A 19,841-nucleotide genomic window follows, 5' to 3' on the forward strand; every position below is an offset into this window, starting at 1 on the left:
TAACAAGTTTCTGCCTTTTTCCATTTGTTTTTATATTTTTCTTAGAAAACTGCCAATGTGAAACATAAATCACACGAAAAAGTCACTTTACCTCTCAAGAAAAGTAACTTTTAGTGACAAATTTGAAAAAAAGTAACTTTTAGTGACCAACTTGAAAAAAAGTAAATTTTAGTTTTAAAAAAGTGACTCGCTATGAACCCTGTTCTGCTCAATGAATTTACGTGAATAAAAATATACTTTACAAAAAATTAAGCTAGCGCCAAATACGTTCCTGCATAACACTAGACTCAGTCTAATATATATATATATATATATAATTCTTAATTCGACCGATCTCTTCATTTCTAAAAACGTTTTGACTACACCCTTCTAAGGTCCGTCCGTTGATACACCACTTGCAGAGCAGGCTCGAAACCGGCCACAGAGCTTTTGGGGGGGGCATGTATATGTTAGGAGGGGCCAAGTCATTAAAAAATATCTTACAAATATCTAAATTGTGCATTTTGTATTGAGGTCTGGAGGGGACATGAAAAATTTAGGGAGGGCCAGATCTTCCCTAGCTCCCCTTTGGTTGCGAGCCTGTTGCAGCTGAATCTGGTATAGGCTTATTACTATATTGTCACATTTTTCCTTTTTGAAGAGGAGGTAGGTGAATGACCGCTCAAGACATTGCCAATGTCAGTCATCTGCATCTGTCCATCAATCTCTTTTTTCGGAAACGACCGCGGAGCCCAGACGGGTAGGTATCAGCGGTCTGTTTTGTCAATTGTTTCAATCGAAACACCGCCCGAAACAATGAGGTCATGTGGTTCTCGAAGCCGTACATGAGAACGAGGTCGCTTCGTATTTTGAAATGAAATAAAATAAATAAGAATATTGCCTTCTTTCCTAAACGCTAAAACTTTTTTTTAACTTGATGTAATTAATAACCTATATGATACTGATTGATACAATTGGATTTGGGGAAGTATTCCTTTTTCCATCCAGGGGGGTGTAAACAAATTTGGAGGGGTGTTAGGGGGGTATTGGGGGGTGTAGATTACTCCCTGCACACAGTGTATTTTTCTCAACAACTTTGTCAAACAATACACGTTTAAAATATAAATTATCTCTAAATACTGGATACTTACGTAATTATCTTAATTATCCACTTGTTTTAATGATTCACACTCTTCGCAGCTACTACAAATGGCGCCCTGGCGGGGAGATTTCTAAGATTAGACTTTTGTGCCACCTGTTGGTAGAAACTAGAACTGACACACTTGCTACAAAGTTGCAGCAAGCCTCCGAGGCAAGTAAAATCTAGCAAGTGAAAATCAAATTACATTTGCGGGTAACTCTTTCAAAAAGCCTGCAGCAGGTGTACAGTGCACGGAAAGTCTAGCAAGTTAAAATCAAATATAGTGAAAGACTTGCTGCAAACCAACATGCTATTAGGGGACCCTGACGAAAAGTCTTAATGGGCACATCTACCACTCACTGACCGTTTGGCCACTACAAGGTCACTTCTTTTAAAGCAACCGAAGATAATGATGTTTTGAATTTCGTTGAAAATGACTGAAACTGTGATATGCTGTTAGATATTGTGATCCTGAGGAAAGGTCTTAATGTGCACAACCACTAATCACTGATGATTTGGCCACTACGAGGACACTTTTTTGAAATCAGCCGAACTGAATATAGTGATATTCTGGATTTTGGTCAAAATGACAGAAAACATGATATGTTGTAGATATTGTCATCCTGAGAAAAATTCTCAATGGACACAACCACAAATCACTAATCGTTTGGTGATTACAGGGCTACTTTCTTGAAAATAGCCGGATATATATAAAATCTTAGCAAGGCAAAATTTAAGAACTAACTACAGTAGTTTAACATCCAACTAGTTAAGGTTGCCAGATAGTAGATCTAAAATATCACTAGACCACAATGGAAAAAGCGCTAGAAGTTGTTAAATAACTTTGCGTCTAGAAACTAAATTTCTCCATCTGACCTGGACTACACACGAAACCAGCTGGGACGATCTCAAAACCAGGACTGTCCCAGTCTGAGAAGAAATAAATGAAATGTTTCAGTTTAATATCCCGAGAGTGTGTCCTTTAGGCTAAGAGAGATGATGATTAAAGCAAGTAAAGGATGATGGAAGAATTGGTGGACTGAGAAAGTGGAAGTACCCCCGAGAAAACCCACAGACACAATGTTTTCCACCACAAACTTACTTGGCCGGGGATCGAATCAGCGACCCCAGGTACCAGAGATAAGTTCTGTACCACTGAGCCACCATGCCACCCCACGGACGTCTGGCAAACTTATGTAACGGACACCTTTCTTTCGCAGACAAATGGGCGTAATCATGTCCCATTGGTATCCCTTATAGACTGAAATAATAATGTCATTTCCTCCTCGTTACCATGGTGATCGCCATGTTTTTTTTTTTTTTTTTTTTTTAACAAATGCATGAGTCCAAAGGAATACTGTTAAGTCTGCTGTTAATAATGACAGTTAATTAGACAATTGAAAAATATTTTGAAGACAAAGTAAAGTTAGTAAGAAAAGGAACAGATTGAGAATATGGGGTCACTATTTAGAAAATTTACGAGTGAAATCCAGTAATTCATGAAGTAACATCTAAGGAACCTTTTTCTACAAGGACCACATCTCTACATAAAGTGATAAGATAGAAATTTCATAAGAAATGGCAGCGCCATTACCATGTAATGCATAATGAACAAAAGCAATTATACGCAGTGTAAAAACTCCGGTTTGTAAAAGCAAAGATACAGACTGACGAGCTGTCGGCACAATGAAACTAGAACAAATATACTATTTATCTACAAGGAAAAATCACTGTCCAGTTTGAATATAATGTTAATAATGTTGGCGCATTCAGATTTCTTACGCCCACGCTTTAAAATATGAGTGCATAGTTACATTGGATACAAACTAAAGACAAACAAACAAAACAAAAAAGGACAGTAAGCTTGTAGCCATATGCGTCCTGAGAATTTTCAATCTGGACCAATTTCTGATCGGTTAAGTTTTAAACACTAATTCTGTAGGTCTACACATATGCAATGTAATATGTGATACTGATGGTACTAAATAAAGATTTCCCAGAATTATTTAAATTTAATATCCAATAATAAGGAACAAATACACAAAATCTGCGATTACCAAATTGCTTGCTTTTCCTATCTTTTTGTAGTTTCATTCATTGGATTTTTTTTACATATACATATGTTTCTTTTAATCTAATATTTGTAATCCAGAAGTTAATACGTCACTGTTTTCGCTTTGTACTTAGGTTCTTAGGCCATGTTGTTTAGAAAATAAAACTGCGATCACCATGGCAACCAGAAAGATGTGACGTCACACTAATTCAGTCTATTCAGAAGTTTCACTGTATGCGAATTCTTGTATACAGAGTTGTATGAAGTCTTCTTCCGTTAACTTAAAGTGATAAAAAAAAAGAAAAAAAACACTGAGTTTTCTGGTATTTTTAAGTATGGTTTCAGTATATTTTAAAAACAATGTATTAAGGTGGATCACCACCCGGAAGTCAGTACATATTTTATCTTATTACCTTAACTACTGACCAATCAAACATTACATATTATAAATATTGTACTATAAGATAAAGTTATGTTTCAGTTACAACACAAGACACTTATTCATTTGGTTGTGTCTTCTGATATCAAAAAAGGTAACAAATAAAAGAAAATATTTTATTCGTTTAAAATGAGCACACAAGATGGCACTTGCTGTTAGATCTTATTAGAAGTGCTCGATTTTATGAAATTTTTATTTGAATGTGTAAAGTATTTTAAAGTAACGATCTTATTACGAAATAGATATATTGTTTGATCGTTTTTCGTGTTATGTTTCACATTTTATTTAAATATTAATTTACATTTAAGGAAATAGATTTTGAGAAGAAACTTGCGCAGAACGCCATTATGCGTTGTTGCCAAATTTGTACGTTTAATTCCTGGATTCTAGCGTTGCAGTTCGAGAAGCAGAACTTAGCTGTGAATTGCGGCAAGGGTCAAAAACTAATTTCTCCAATAAATATCCAAGCAAAATTCATGATTACTCCCTTTATTATCTGGCACCGTAATCACTCAACACTACCTGGCAACGCCGCACTATTCAAGCAGCGTTTAGCATAGCACCGAGAACACATAGTGATCCATCTTAAATTTTTCATAATGTAATTTGAATAACTTACAATAACAAGAAACTCAACTAACTATAATTAAACAAAATGCCATTAAAGTACTATTGTATATTTATTATTATTATTTTAAAAGTATATTTCTACAATCCATGAACTGGTTTTAAAATAAAGACAAATTCCACAGTATTTCTTCTTCTTCTTCTTTGATTGAGTATATCACTAGTAAATCACTCCTGTTGATTGTTACAATTTTCGGTAGATTCTTGCAAGGGACGTCTTCAACCAAGCGAAAGTTCAACTACAATCTAAAACTAAAGAGGATAATTACTTATTAATGATTTTGAAATGACATAGTACTAAGTTACAAGTGTAAAAAATTATTCCGAAACCTTTGAGGCAGCTAAGATAAAATAATGAAACCAGTAGTGCTTATTTTGAATTAGACAGCAATCTTAATTAACTCAAGTGTAATTAAGTTTTAAGATATTTTCGAATAGAGAAAAAATTTACAATATAGTACCACAAATCTACGTGTGTATGTGCCATAGCCATAGTGCAAATCAACATTTCAAAATAATTTTAATTTAAAACTTGGCTACGGCGTTAATGACAACAATTTAAAAATTAAACAGGATGTTAACTAAGCATTTATTATTCAGGTTATAATTGGTTAAAAGAAAATGATTTGTGTCATTTACTTTGTAGGTATACTATACTTAATTCAGGCTTGCCAATCATACGATAATTTACCGTGATATACGATAATTTAAGCCTTAATGCTATATGCGATAATGCCGTTGAGATAGTAGGTGAATAAACGATAATTTTAGAATGCAAACTTTTTTCGCAGTTTTTGAATATACAAATAAATTGTAACATGAGTAAAATAATTATAAAAATACACACACACACACACAAACTGAGATTTTTAAGAGTCACTTCCTTTAAGGTTGGTTTAAAGGGACAAGTTTTGCCGATAGATGGCAGTACAGTCTTCGTATCTCTCCCATATATTTTTTTACCTTTCACGAAAATTCACGATTTCTCTTACAAATTTCAACCTAGAGACTTCAAATTTTTAGAAAAGGAACTTCATAATCTATCGAAGGCAATAATCCGTGCCGATTTTTTTATTTAGAATTTTGTTCATTGTTGAAATTGCTTGATTGTTGAAATGGTTATTTAAATCTTTAACAATGGAACTGTTTCAACGATAAAGAAAATTCTAATTTAAAAAATCGGCACGGATTGTTCCCTTTGATAGGTTATGAAGTTCCTTCTCTAAAAATTTGAACTCTCTAGGTTGAAATTTGTAAAAGAAATTATAAATTTTCGCGAAAGGTAAAAAAAATACATGGGAGAGATACGAAGATTGTAGTGGCATCTATCGGCAAAACTTGTCCCTTTACACTAACCTTAAAATAAATCAATAACGATTTGATAATTGGCAAATGGCAACCCTGCATCTATGCTTTAAATTCAATTTAGAAGGGGGTGGGAATATTACTGTTGTTCAAAGTAGTATTAATAAGGATAAAAAATGAAGACAGTGACGCCGATTTGGAATTCGAAATTGAAGATTACTAGATAAGTCTATTCCCTCCTCCAGCAAGATTATTATGATACAAAAAATTAAACATTTACCATACTAATGTACAAGCACCTGAAATTATATAAACTTAGAAGCTTGGAACCCCCTTTGACGAACTTCTGCATACGCCAGTAGTGAGTGATACATACCATTTTCCCATCCAATGTATTCTCCATGTTTTTCGTTGTCTTCTGTTAACCATTTCTCCAGAGGACGGAAGTATTCTCTGAAAGCACTAGCGTCCATCTTTCGTTGATATGTAATTACTTCCATGGCATCAGGCCATGGTTTTGATTGTCCCATTTGCAGCATACGGCTAAAAATAAGTAACAAAGAAATAATAATATATTTACGAAAATATATAACTTTAGTCTTGAATATATGTTACAATATAGAAACAAAAATTATTTTCTACATCTTCTAATAATTCTCTGCGTATACTTGTCCTTCAAGAATAGGAAGAAGTTCATGGACTTTATATGCATATAAATTGGAAAACCTCTCTGCAATGTTGTCAAAGCGAGACCATAAAATGTGATGAATGAAGATCACAATCGTGCGCATTTGGTCTATGGAGATCTACATTAGTCTATAGACTCTTTGGGTTAAAAAATTTTGCATGGAGGTCGATATGATTGCTCATGACCACTCTATTTGCTTCACTTTAAGCAGTCATCTGACAGTAACCATCTACAAATAATATACAGAAACTAGTAGTGCTCACAGATATCTTTCCGGTTACAGTGATGAACTTACCATAATACGAGGCTTGGCAGAAAAAATAAATATACAAACAAATTTGCATTAGGCGGGGAAATGTGTACCGAAGTTGGCAGCACTGACAGTATCCTTGATCCTTACAACGAGCACGAGATTGAACCTGATTCGCCCAGCGTTACCAACATGTACGATAATTTTCGAATCATACGATAATTTTGACTCTCATACGGTGTACGATAGCTGATCTAGGGCTACAATAATAGAAAAAATATACGATCATTTAGTGAAACCTGGTAATATACAAATTAATAATTATGTAGATGTTTAAAAAGTGAAAGAGTGGTTGTTCATTAAGTGGAAGAAAGGATTTGAATTTTGGAACCCATGTACCAAATTTATTCGAAAGATTGCAAGGACAACCTCTCAAAAACGTTATCAATGCAATCAAAGGAAAATCAATAATCAGCAGTTAGATTTTTTTTTTTTTTACCTTTCGAGTCCCAAAATCATGAAAGCAATTCAGAATTGTGCTTTATTGTTTTTATGGACATCAAAGTCCTATCTACAAATGTATGTTGTGTCTAAGTTCTTGGTTGGTTTATTTGAGTTTAACGTCCCTTTATAACAGCGAGGCTATATGAAACGTGAGCTACCGTTTGAAGTAGGAGCTGAACCATTACTAAAGTTTGCATTTCAAGGAAATGCTCCTACCTAGAAAATACCTCAGGACCACGCACGTTAGCAACTCAGCTAACTACTAGCTACTAACAGAACTACTAGCTGTTTGAAGTAGATGAATTTCCACAATTGAAAAAGAATCGAACTCTGATTATTAATGTAAGGGCATAGTAATAATCGATATCGCGACTGGGGAAAAGAAGTCGAGGCAAACAATAATTTTGAAGTGATATGTACGATAATTTGTACTGACTAGGTTGGCAATGCTGGAGTTGTCAGTGCTAAGCCTTGTGCAAAAAGGAGTACGCGTTAGAAATGGCAGCAGCAAAGCCGAATCCTGCTAGGTGTGAAGAGCACAGCGTGATCAGGGTTTTGCAGACACAAGGGACCGTCCATCTAGAAATGATGTCTTTGTACGGGAACGTAATGAATCGTCAATATGTTCCCGTACATGAAAAAAACATGTAGGTGTAAAAAAAAACTTTGACAACGATTGTGAGGTTAGAGAAGAAGTGACAACGTGGTATCAGATGCAGGTGCTGGGTTTTACAATTCTTGAATATAAAAACTTATTCCATGTTTGAAGAAATGTTTAGACAATGGTGGAACTTACGTGGAGAAATATTCTCTTGTATCAATGTACAGAGTGACCCAAAAGTACGTATACAGATCATCATCAATCAAGTATGACATTTTAATTTATTAAGATAATGAATTTATATGCTTTGGTTTGTTACGAGCTTAAGGTATAAATAAAATAAATTAGGAAGAGTTAAGGAAGAACTAAGTCAATACCTATGTGGATAACAAAAAGTAAATGATATAAAATGGCATGACCGATCAGTACGGGACTGTATACCTACTTTTGGGCCACTCTGTATACCAGTATACCTTTCTTTGCGTACAATACATTTTTTGTATATCTTATTTTTCATTTATATCTTCACTTTTCTCACAATCCTCGTAAAATATCAAATTAAGATATTTGTGCGATATCATTAACCTCTTGCGATACAGCGGCCATTTTCCTATGTGCGTGCTGTAATTCCAGATTTTCATTTACTGTTAAAAGACCTTTATATAAGGCATAGTTTATTGTATAAAGTTCAATGAATATCATTTTGTGTGTATGTGAATATCGAGCACGGGCTCGCGCACTCACTCACACATCCACACACACAAAATATTACCATTTTGGTTGAAAAAGAGAAAGCTTTATGTTCGGAAAGGATTTTATGCTGCTTCAGGTTGGCAACACTGACTGGAGATCAAAGACAAAGCTTTTTCTGTTTTCTTTTTTGCCGATCTCGAAATACGACCTCGAATTTGGTACTTATTTATCGTCAAAACAAACACGTGTGTGTCGTAATTGAATTCTCCCTTGGCCCTGCCATCTACTGAAAAAAAAAAACTTTTTTTCTTTTCTGTCAGTAAGGTCTCTTGACACAAGTTTTCCTTCTTATCTGCCTCTATCACCTAAGAAGAAACAGTAGAACTAACTTGTGTTTTGCATCTACTAAAAAAAATCACCACCTTCAGGATTAATACGATCCTTAAAGTGTACGTGTCACTGATATTTTGCAACAGAGTATTTTATGATACCCACCTGGATGTCACTGGAACGCAAGGGGTTAATGCATAAAAACATAACATTCTGCAACAAATTATTTAAGCATGTGAAAAATGTTAATAAAATACTTCTAAAATCATATGTAAAGTATTCCTTGAAAGTTTCTTTTAAGAACAGTTCATATCAACTGACTATAAAACTGTTCCTTGTAGTAAATCCTAATTTTAACAGACTTTAAATGTTATATTGTTGTAATTTACTGTAAGGTAGTAATGTGACTTAACAGAACTCAAGGTTTTTGTATATATATATATATATATATATATATATATATATATATATATATATAATATACTATGTGATCAAAAGTATCAGGACACTTGGCTGAAAATGACTTACAACTTCGTGGCGCCCTTCATCGGTACAGCTGGAATTCGGTACAGCTGGTGTTGGCCCACCCTTAGCCTTAATACAGCTTCCACTCTCGCAGGCATACTTTCAATCAGGCGCTGGAAGGTTTCTTGGGGAACGGCAGCCCATTCTTCACGGAGTGTTGAACTGAGGAGAGGTATCGATGTAGGTCTGTGAGGCCTGGCACGAAGTCGGCGTTCTAAAACATACCAAAGGTGTTCTATAGGATTCAAGTCAGGACTCTGTGCAGGCCAGTCCATTACAGGCATGTTATGATCGTGTAACCACTCCGCCACAGGCCGTGCAGTATGAACAAGTACTCGATCGTGTTGAAAGGTGCAATCGCATATTCCCGAATTGCTCTTCAACAGCGGGAAGCAAGAAGGTGCTTAAAACATCAATGTAGGAATGCGCTGTGAGAGTGCCACAGAAAACAACAAGGGCTGCAAGCCCCCTCCAAGAAAACACGACCACACCATAACACCACCACCTCCGAATTTTACTGTTGGGTGTACACACGCTGACAGATGACGTTCACCGGGCATTCGCCATACCCACACCCTGCCATCGGATAGCCACATTGTGTACCGTGATTCGTCACTTCACACAACGTTTTTCCACTGTTCAATCGTCCAAAGTTTACGCTCCTTGCATCAAGCGAGGTGTCGTTTGGCATTTACCTGTGTGATGTGTGGCTTATGAGCAGCCGCTCAACCATGAAATCCAAGTTTTCTCACCTCACGGCTAACTGTCATAGTACTTGGAGTGGATCCTGATGCAGTTTGGGATTCTGTGTGACGGTCTGGATAGCAGTAGCGTAGCGTGGTATTCCGAAATGGGGATGCCAAAGTTAGTCACTTGTGCGATACAATACTGCTGCAATCAGCAATACGAGGGGAAATATATGATACCGAGGAAATATGGAATTATAAAAAAAATTACGGGGCCAGGCCACCCTAATTGGTGGCCTAGTGGGGCATACAGAAGCAAATGCGTGGATTACGTTAGAAGCTAACAAGCAATTGTCTCAGCTCCTTCTTGCCACTACCGTTATGACGAGAAAACTTGCCCCATTGTTGAAAATAATTATTGTTTTCAGTATAGTTAGTTCCCTTCATTTCTTTTTCGTGGGAAGCTTCTTTCTCTTTCTTCACATACCATCCCTCAATCTCTTTATATATATATATATATATATATATATATATATATATATATATATATATATATATATATATATATATATATATATATATATATATATATATATAATGTAGCCCCTAGAAATTTGTCATCTTGGGTCCGGAACTCAGACGGAACTCAGTGTATACGTATATCATTTGAAGATGTAGAAAGCACTTAAAACAACTCAGGGGGCCTGTTTCTGTGTGTCCATTTTGCTGTCAGATATTCAGATTCGAAGGGTCCAAGCAATCTTTGCGAGGAGCGGGGAGTGCTGGCTCTCTTGGCCTACCAGATCGGTGACCGTGATTCTACATAATGCTTTATATCTATGCTTGTGTATGAGCTCCCTTAGAGTTTCTTGCTACGCCACTGGGCATACTATGTATTTGTGATGAAGATTAAAAGTTTGCATTTAATTACGATTACAATTACGATGCATTTAATTAGGACTAAAGCATCTACTATTATTTACTATTATTTACATAACCGACGTGCTTCAAAAAGGCATTGAACTAGCCATTTCTGTTTTGTTCTATTTCCTTGCAGTTCGCACTCGTACGTTCTGTATAGCTTAGTTCAAAATAGATAGAGTTGGAGATACTTAAGAATACGCCAGCTTATATCTGAAGCAAAATGTAGAGTTGCGAGGGGTGAAGAGGAGTGAGAAAGCAAGTAGTTGAGCATGCGCATTCAACAGAAAGCAGACGAAAACCCCTATGCTTGTAGTAGGCCTGGATGCCCAAGGAACATAGCATACAAGAGGAAAGAATGAATGTGCATTTGATTGACGCGCATGCGTAGGTTCCAATTGTCAAAGTAAAGCGAGAGGGCGCATTCAGAAGATTGCAGTGGAAATATTTGTGATAATTACAAGCAAACAATTTATATATAATGAAATACGTACTTTTTTAACAGGGAATGCCGGGCGTACTGGCGTTCCCTTATGCTACGCCGCTGCTGGATAGATGTCTGCCTATTACACTTTACAACCCTCTTCAACTGCCGTCGGTCTCTGTCAGTCAACAAACGAGGTCGGCCTGTACGCTTTTGTGCTGTTGTACGTGTCCCTTCACGTTTCCACTTCACTATCACATCCGACACAGTGGACCTAGGGATGTTTAGGAGTGTGGAAATCTCGCGTACAGACTTCTCACACAAGTGACACCCAATCACCTGACCACGTTCGAAGTCCGTGAGTTGCGCGGAGCGCCCCATTCTGCTTTCTCATGGTCTAATGACTACTGAGGTCGCTGATAGTGAGTACCTGGCACTAGGTGGCAGCACAATGCATTTAATATGAAAACGTATGTTTTTGGGGTGTCCGGATACTTTTGATCACATAGTGTATATATATCAGCTCGGTTACCTCAAAACTTCTCCCGCTTCAGCACTTCTGTAGATATCACATTTATGAAGTGGTTTGTCCACATCCCCAGGAGCAAACTCTCCAGCAATTTTACACAATGCCCGATGGAACTGGAATTGTATCACAGCACTCACATAGTATCTGAAAGAAAAGTCGACATATTATGACTTTAAAAGACAAGCCTCTACCCCTTCCCATGAGTATTTTATCTCAACACACTAGCAAATGAAATATATATAATATTAATATTTCTCGTTTCTAAAGGGAATAAATTAAAAAAAATAGTTTTACATAGTTTTAAAAATTACAATTGCTAACAACAACAAAAGAAAACTAAGAATTAATTACAATTGCTAATAATAACAAACACCACAAAATTAATGAAAATTTGATATATTTAAATTGATGTTAAATGTACTGCTTGTAAAGAAAAAGTATAGCTATATTCTGAGCATTTTACAACAGTTGTAAGTTTAGGTATATCAAGGTGAAATCTTTTGACAATCCGCCAAATTTTTGGCATAGGCTACAGATGTGTATTCGATAATGTTTAACACATTTCCTTTTCATACGAGTTATTGCAACATCTTTAATTCCATGTTATTTACGAATACTTATGTTCTCAAGGTACTTATTTCATGAATATTCGGTTGGTGGGATTAGAGATTAGCTCCCTTTCAGCATCGAGACCATATGAGACGTTGACCTACATGTTAAACAGAAATTTGAACCACACAAGCTCTCGCCGAGATTCGAATCCAAGTATTCGGCACTGAAGAATGCATGATTATTTGTTGTTAATTTTTATATTTTATATGTTTATATGATTAACAATTGTACATTGTATACAAATCTACATTGGAATGTTTATTTTATATATATAACTGAGCTTAATGCCTGAACTCAGACATTCTTAAATTTATAAATTTAGCTTACTAATTATTTAAATGATTAATTAGTTTGATGTATTAGGTTACTGTGGATAATTGTAACTTGACTGGACCGCTCAAGATTGTAACAATTTTAACAAGTTATTAGACATTTCGAATTATGAATTATTTGTTCAAAGTTGTTGTCGAATGGGAATTTAACTGTTAATATTTTATTAGTTATTGTTCATAATTACTCCCTTACTGAACGAAAATATCTAAAATATGTCTCTTAATATTATGTTCTAAATATACAACAATTACGAAGCACATTGTAAATGGCGTTTATCAAAGAGTTGATTGTAGAAACAGTATCTAAAATGTCCTTAATTTATATTTTTGCTTGTGTAGCATATATATTTATTTGAACGCATATTTGATAACAACATAATTATATGTAGTTTACATTATGCAGGTTGTCACTCATTGAAACTTTCTGTAAACAATTATAAATTACCTATGAATATCACTACCAGTCACGTTTATATTTAATGTAGATATGTAATGTCTAATAGGAACTAACTAGTAGCTGTGTTTATAGTAAGCTATAAGATTCCGTAATTATAGTCAACTGTAGAACTACATAGTATTTTTTTTGTTTTGATTAAAGCATATAATAATTCTAATGCGGCTATAATTGCTCTTCGAAAAATGTGGAGAATACATATCAATTTCATAATTATCTATATAGTTTGGTTACTCAAAAATACAGTACAAGCGTACGCGTAAGTAATTCATAACGTATTGGTTTAATTTCTGGTTGTATGATCATTTATAATTGCTTACTACCAGGGCCGGCCTTAGGTAGTGCGGGGCCCGATTGGAGAACATTTTGCGGGGCCCCAGGTTTACAACTAACTTGAACCAAGGTTTACAGAAGCAATATATATATATATATATATATATATATATATATATATATATATATATATATATATATATATATATATTGCGCTCTTGCTGCTGGTCTAATGCTTAGCGCGTGCGCTTGTGATATACATAGTCTCGAGCCCGATCTCGATTTCCGGTAGGATAGAATACAAAATTTTATTTCATAATCACTCTTTTTCATAAATCATCTGTGTCCTAAGAGCAAATCCTGGGACGTCAAATAAAAAAAAAATCAGTTTCATTTCATTTCAAAAGCTTAATAGAGATTTTGCAGTCAGAATGGATGACAGTCAAAATGTGAGCTTAAATAGTGTGTCAAAGTTAATAGACTAAATCAAACGTCCTGAAGACGAAAATGCAGTGTTTTTTTTTTTTTCGTATCACCCTCAGATTTTCTGCTATGATCATGATTAACTGCTGACAGGAATAAATGCAATTTGAAATATAAAATAAAAGGTGTTTATGAAGATAAATTCTAAGTTTTAATGAAAGAAATACATGTATGTGATACTAAAATTGCAAAAACATCAAACTTACGTGTATATCGTTATTACGTATTCATTTACAGGGTGTTCCGGGAAAACCCGACAAACTTCGTAAGAATGACCAATTCCAGTAGTTATTTTTAATTAGCTCCCTCTCCGTAATTAAGCGTTTCCAATCAAAGCAACAGAGAAACATTTTTCTTGTATTGAGATCCTGAACACATATGATAAGTTTATCAGTTTATTAACGGAACGCACTGCATGTTTACTTATTAGCTTAATTAAGAAAAATGATTAACGGTAAAGAGTTACGAAACATTTTCCCGTTTCTATGTTGTGGAGTCCTCTTTCAGGAGGAACTAACCGTAATCTCTCATCATGGACAGGTCCCACTTTCCTTTATAACGTGTTCATTGTTTATAGGAGGTAATTTTTCAGAGAAATAACTCCAATGGAAATGCAGACAGTGAATAAATTTTAAAATACATATTTTACCCTTTTGCCTCGCAATATTTCAAGAAAGTTTTGTACCAGTATTTCATAGTTTTCTTCCCTTACAAGTAAGGAAACCTATCGATGTCAACATCTAATTTCTTGACTAAACTTGGCAGAGAAGTGTGGAATATCAAGAAACGAGCATAAGCAAAATTTAAAATGCTTCCGTCCATAAAGACGGCCGCAGTGGCCAAAAACCTGATTGATCAGAATAATCCATAACAATATGTTTCAAGTTTGAAAATGTCATTTTATTTATAAAACGGGTAAAGCAATGAAAAAGAAAAACACATTAACTGACACCGTCAGGAAGTAGACATCTATTTGAGGGTATGCTTATTATGGCCGCCATCTTGAAATCTGCCATCTTTTATCTCGCTTTACTTTTTTTAAAAAAATAGGAAGTGGGCCACGTAATATATCAAATTGGGCTAGAATTTTACGAGAAATGCAATAGTGAAGTCTATGCTTCCATAAGTTTATATTTGTAAGAAATTCGTTGGTTCAAAACTTTCTTAACAACTGCATCGTTTTGAAAATAATTCAAGTCAGGAAAACTTAATGCACAGTAGTGAGGACATCGTAGGTACTACTTATGAAAGGCATAATCGGCTTGAAATGGTTATTGACTGCAGACAAAGTGGAATGGTGATGAGACGATCACAAATCTTAAGGAACTGATAGAAGAAGGATGACATATTTTCCATTGGATTATTCGAGTTGGAAGACAAACCTTCATAAGCAGCCACCTCTTCAGTACGCGCCAGTATACATTCGGTCTTCCTGAAATGATAAAAAAAAAAAAAAAAATCAACGGAATTTTTTTCAGGAAAGGGCAACGTATACTCTCTGGTTTTGATTTGATTTGATTTTGAGTTTCACGTCCCGTTCACCAGCGAGGCTATAAGAGACGTGGACCTACCGATTAACGTGGAATCCGAAACACATGAGCTCCCGCCGGGAATCGAACCCGGGTCTCCCACGCCAAACGCGGGTACTCTAATCGCTTATATCCTCTGGTTTTGTATTTTTAATATAGCTATAATAAGAGAAAGGATACTCAAAGAAGTCGCACTAAGGCTGATTTATTTGATACCATCTCGGTATTCACGGTAGTATCACATGACATAATTAGTAAGAACGCCAGGAACTTGAACTGAGTGGAGTGTTCAAAATAAAAAAAAAGAAGGTGTGCATCCAGAATAACGATATACAGTTTTATACAAACTCAAAGAAAACAATATTTTTACTCCCAGGGATGTGTGTAAGGAAATTTGGGGAAGTGTTAGTGGTGTACAGAATACTCCCTGGATATAATATCTATTTTTACAACAGAAGTTGTAAACTAAAAAAAATAAACTACTGCCGTATTAAATTCAGGAAATATTTGCCTGTGCCCTGAAATTTAATACAAAATATTCATTTACTTGTTAGGAGGAGGCCATACCCTCCCTTGTGGAGTCCATGGATGCAATATGATGTGTGTACTTGACAACCGAGAATAGCAGAACCATCTTAACGGTACCATAGCCACTTGGTCGGGGCAACGCAAGCATTGATAGTCCCACGAACAGAATGGCATGTATTAATTACATGTATTAGAAGCAAATTTAGTAATAGCAGGGCGCGGTCACACAGTAATTAAAAGCGCCCTGGTCATAGCGATCACAACTCACTTGTTTGCTCTGAGACCTAATATGCTGTTAAAACAGCATCGGAGAATAGATGACTGAAGAGTAGTGTAGACGGCACTAGCGCGGGGCCCCCTTATGCGCGGGGCCCGATTGGGAGCAATCGGTCCAATCGGCTTAAGGCCGGCCCTGCTTACTACATATTATATTTTCGTTGATTGTGGTTGTGTACATATATTTTTTTGTTTTACTATTTGTGTTTTACTTCTAATTATTTTGTATTTGTGTTGTTGTTTTTTATCCATGAACTAGATACTTAAATTTGTTGGCTATTGTACCTTCATGCATTCTGTTACCCTGAATATCTTTGCGAATTCCTACAGTTCTATTCCTAGACATAGCCATTGAAATACTCAAATAATAAGAGTTTCTATTCTACTGAACTTTCTCTTCTAAATACTGAATTTAGAGTGAAAGTGAACCGCAATTGGAATATGGATACAAGGATATTTTAACTGCTATTATATACGTCCAAAGTATTAATTACTTACCCGGTATATTGTAATACATCAAATTAAGGAGAAACGATAATATTGTAAATATTTAAAATTTGTAAATTCATATAAACAATTCAAGGGGGGTTTGGATACAAAATACCAACTATCTGAATTAAATCAATGTTATTTCCAAAATCTAATCCTGTTTCTTCAGAGAAGCTCAATACTTATTTTTGTTTAATTGAGACAGATGGAATTTTGTACTGAAGCCAGCCTTGAATTGTTTACATGGATTTACAAATTTTTAATATTTACAATAATATAGTTTTTTTAATGGTATACTACAATACGGTAATTTATTACATGGAATATGAATAATGATAATAACAAATAACCTTTATTTGGCATCAACATTATTATTATTATTTTGAGATTACATTATATTAGAGGCTCATCAATAGTGTGGCTATTCATACTTATTATTTATTAAATTCTATTTCACACTAGTGTATTACAAACAACATCGAGAAGTGTATATAAAACTATAGAATATTAGTATTTGTATTAAATTCTATATATTGAAGTATACTCCTTACCTTATATAGGGTACTCCAGCAGCAACATGATACTTTGCACCTGGATCAAAGTCCTCTTCCGACCTTGGCACAGGCGGAACAATACCTTGGTAATATTCTCTGAAAAATAAAGCTCATTACCTCCACTGATAACAAAACATTGCTGCACGACTTGCAAGACTGTACTATTCATAAAAATAAATATTTTACATGTTACGTTTAGATCTTCCAACCAAGATCCTCATCAGACAAACACTCCTGTCTGTATGTCTGTTTTGTCCTGGGTATATGTCTGATGAGGATCTTCATTATGTCCTCAGAGAGTGTATGTCTGATGAGAATTTTGGTTAGAAAATCGAAACGTAACATGTAAAGGATTTATTTTTTTAATAGTACAGTCTTGTTCAGCAGTTGAGTATTTTATTTCTATTACCTCCACATACTCTATATACGATACAGTGAAATAATAGGATAAGATAACTATACCAAAAATGTTACTATTATATGAATCGATTATCGCAGAACGGACCTGAGTCCATTTTTTAAATGGCTTTAGTTTATGGACACTTTCCAATTCTCTAGTGGTATATACAACTTTCTGTATACAAAGGACTGGAGTCGGAGATTTAACAACACGATAAACGAAGTGTTGAATTATAGGTTGCGTGCAAAAAGCTGATCATTGAAGAAATTTAAATAGTTTTTTCTTTAATATCTCAAAATTATACAAAATACATTCAGATACTTTCTGCAATCATCGATTAATGTGTATTTATATTTATTTCTTCACTGTTACATAGTTAATATTTTTATTATAAATAAATTCCAATGTTAATCCTCTGAACTCGGAATTTTAAAAATTACATTGGTAACATTTTCAGTATATGATACTTTGTAAAAAAAAAAAAAAATAAAAATAACGTTGAAGATTCGGGCTATGTAGAGTTGCGCACTTTTGAAAATAGAAATACCGCACACCCTCCTGGAGAACGTATACTCTTAAGTTTGTGACGTCACCGCTCGTCAAAAATGTGAACAATCGGAAAATGGTTAGTTCACAAAAATTGAGCAATTTGGAGTTTGAATTTAATAACTTTAGTTACTTTTGATTTATTTATTGAACTCACTTATTCCAGTTTTGGTTGAGTCGCCACATATAATTTTGGTAGCCTACCGTCAATAATATATCGCATTTAAAACTAAAAAGCAAATATAATTCGCAATATAATTATACCGCTTGAAAAATAAATATTACCGGCTTTGCTGCGGATAGTAATGTCTCATAATGCCTACATACTTCTACTGGTTCTGAATACATTATTTAATTAGGAGATGTAGCTGAGGATGAAACAGTGCTAGCTACTCTATTTTGTTGATCTTTAGCAGTTTTGATAAATTCAGTAAATTTTCCTACCTTCAACTCTTCGGCAAATTCCGCGCACGACAAGTCAATATGAAAGAAAATTGTAAGCTCTGCTTTAACCATGTTCATCGACAAACAATTCTCTTAGTCATTTCAAAATAATCTGAATAGAACAGAGAGTAGGACTAATAAGAAGAAAAATTACCGGACATTTAACGTCCTGTTTTGAGGACGTACTGGACACCGGACAAGGAGGTCAAAAACCAACTGTCCGGTAAAATGTTGGACAGTTTGGCAACCCCAGAAATAAGTTTACATATGTAAATCAATAATGGCATAATACAATGAATATTACAGACATTTTAATGTAAATGTTTCGAATTTTATTATTAGTTGGCTTCATATTTCACGTCATTTGTTAACGCATACGTACAGGAAAGTAAAGCATAACAAAATGACTATTCCCATACAGCATTACTTCCTGCTGCTACACCACGTACAATTATTGACGTGCAATATATGGAAAAAACAAATTGTCTCCAACTATTTTGTGCTGGAAAAAGTGCAGAAAACAACAGCACAATATATTATTTGTTACGTAATCTTTTTATATTTATTACCTATTACCAAAACTTAATGTATGTTACGTTTATAGGTATAGCATTTAAGATATATGCCTTAGTAATACTGTTTTTCGCGTGTACGATACGAAACATTGAGTTATGTTGATAAGAAACATTTTACGCTTAGGTATCAAGCGAAGATATGTAAATACAATCATTGAAGATATAATTTTCTTCATGTATTAATAAAGCAAAAGTGACCAAAGCACGGAATATATTAATAACATTTGTGTAAAAGTTTCAAAAATGTAACATTGCCTTCATCGGACACGTTATAGAAGACCAATCCAAGAACATCAACTTAAATACAAACATAAGTTGTTATTCTTGGATTGATCTTCCATAACGTGTTTGACGAAGGTAATATTATGCTGCCGAAACTGCTAAAGCTATAATGAACAATTTATAATTTCTCTTATTGCAGTGCTACAGAAGCAACTTTATCAGTTTGCCCTAAACATATTGATCTTATTTTGAAATTTTCTGATAATAAATAATAATGTACAAATGTAAAGTTAAAAAGTAAGAAATAACACATTCAAGTTAGAATTTCAGAACGAAAAAATATTATAATTTTATTTTTCAGTTTCAAAATGTTTGTTATGCTTAAGTTTCCTTTATTTTATTTTCATTTACGTATAAGAGATAAAGATG

At 34.5% G+C, this 19,841-nt stretch overlaps 1 protein-coding gene across 1 annotated transcript in view; it reads right to left on the bottom strand.

The window, feature by feature from the left end:
* Positions 1–4,273: 4,273 nt before the first annotated feature.
* LOC145678784 (angiotensin-converting enzyme-like) overlaps positions 4,274–19,841 on the bottom strand; it is a 75,567-nt gene continuing 59,999 nt past the window's right edge. Inside the window, exons 11-14 of the mRNA XM_081749287.1 lie at positions 17,223–17,321; positions 11,699–11,839; positions 5,921–6,087; positions 4,274–4,491 (exon numbers count right to left, since the gene is read on the bottom strand). Of these exons, the coding sequence (XP_081605413.1) occupies positions 4,475–4,491; positions 5,921–6,087; positions 11,699–11,839; positions 17,223–17,321 (424 nt within the window). The 3' untranslated portion in view covers positions 4,274–4,474. The remainder of the gene's footprint in view (positions 4,492–5,920; positions 6,088–11,698; positions 11,840–17,222; positions 17,322–19,841) is intronic.

This window comes from Thermobia domestica, chromosome 2 (genome assembly GCF_964235325.1).
Source record: "Thermobia domestica chromosome 2, izTheDome1.hap1.1, whole genome shotgun sequence".
Classification (NCBI taxonomy): domain Eukaryota; kingdom Metazoa; phylum Arthropoda; class Insecta; order Zygentoma; family Lepismatidae; genus Thermobia; species Thermobia domestica.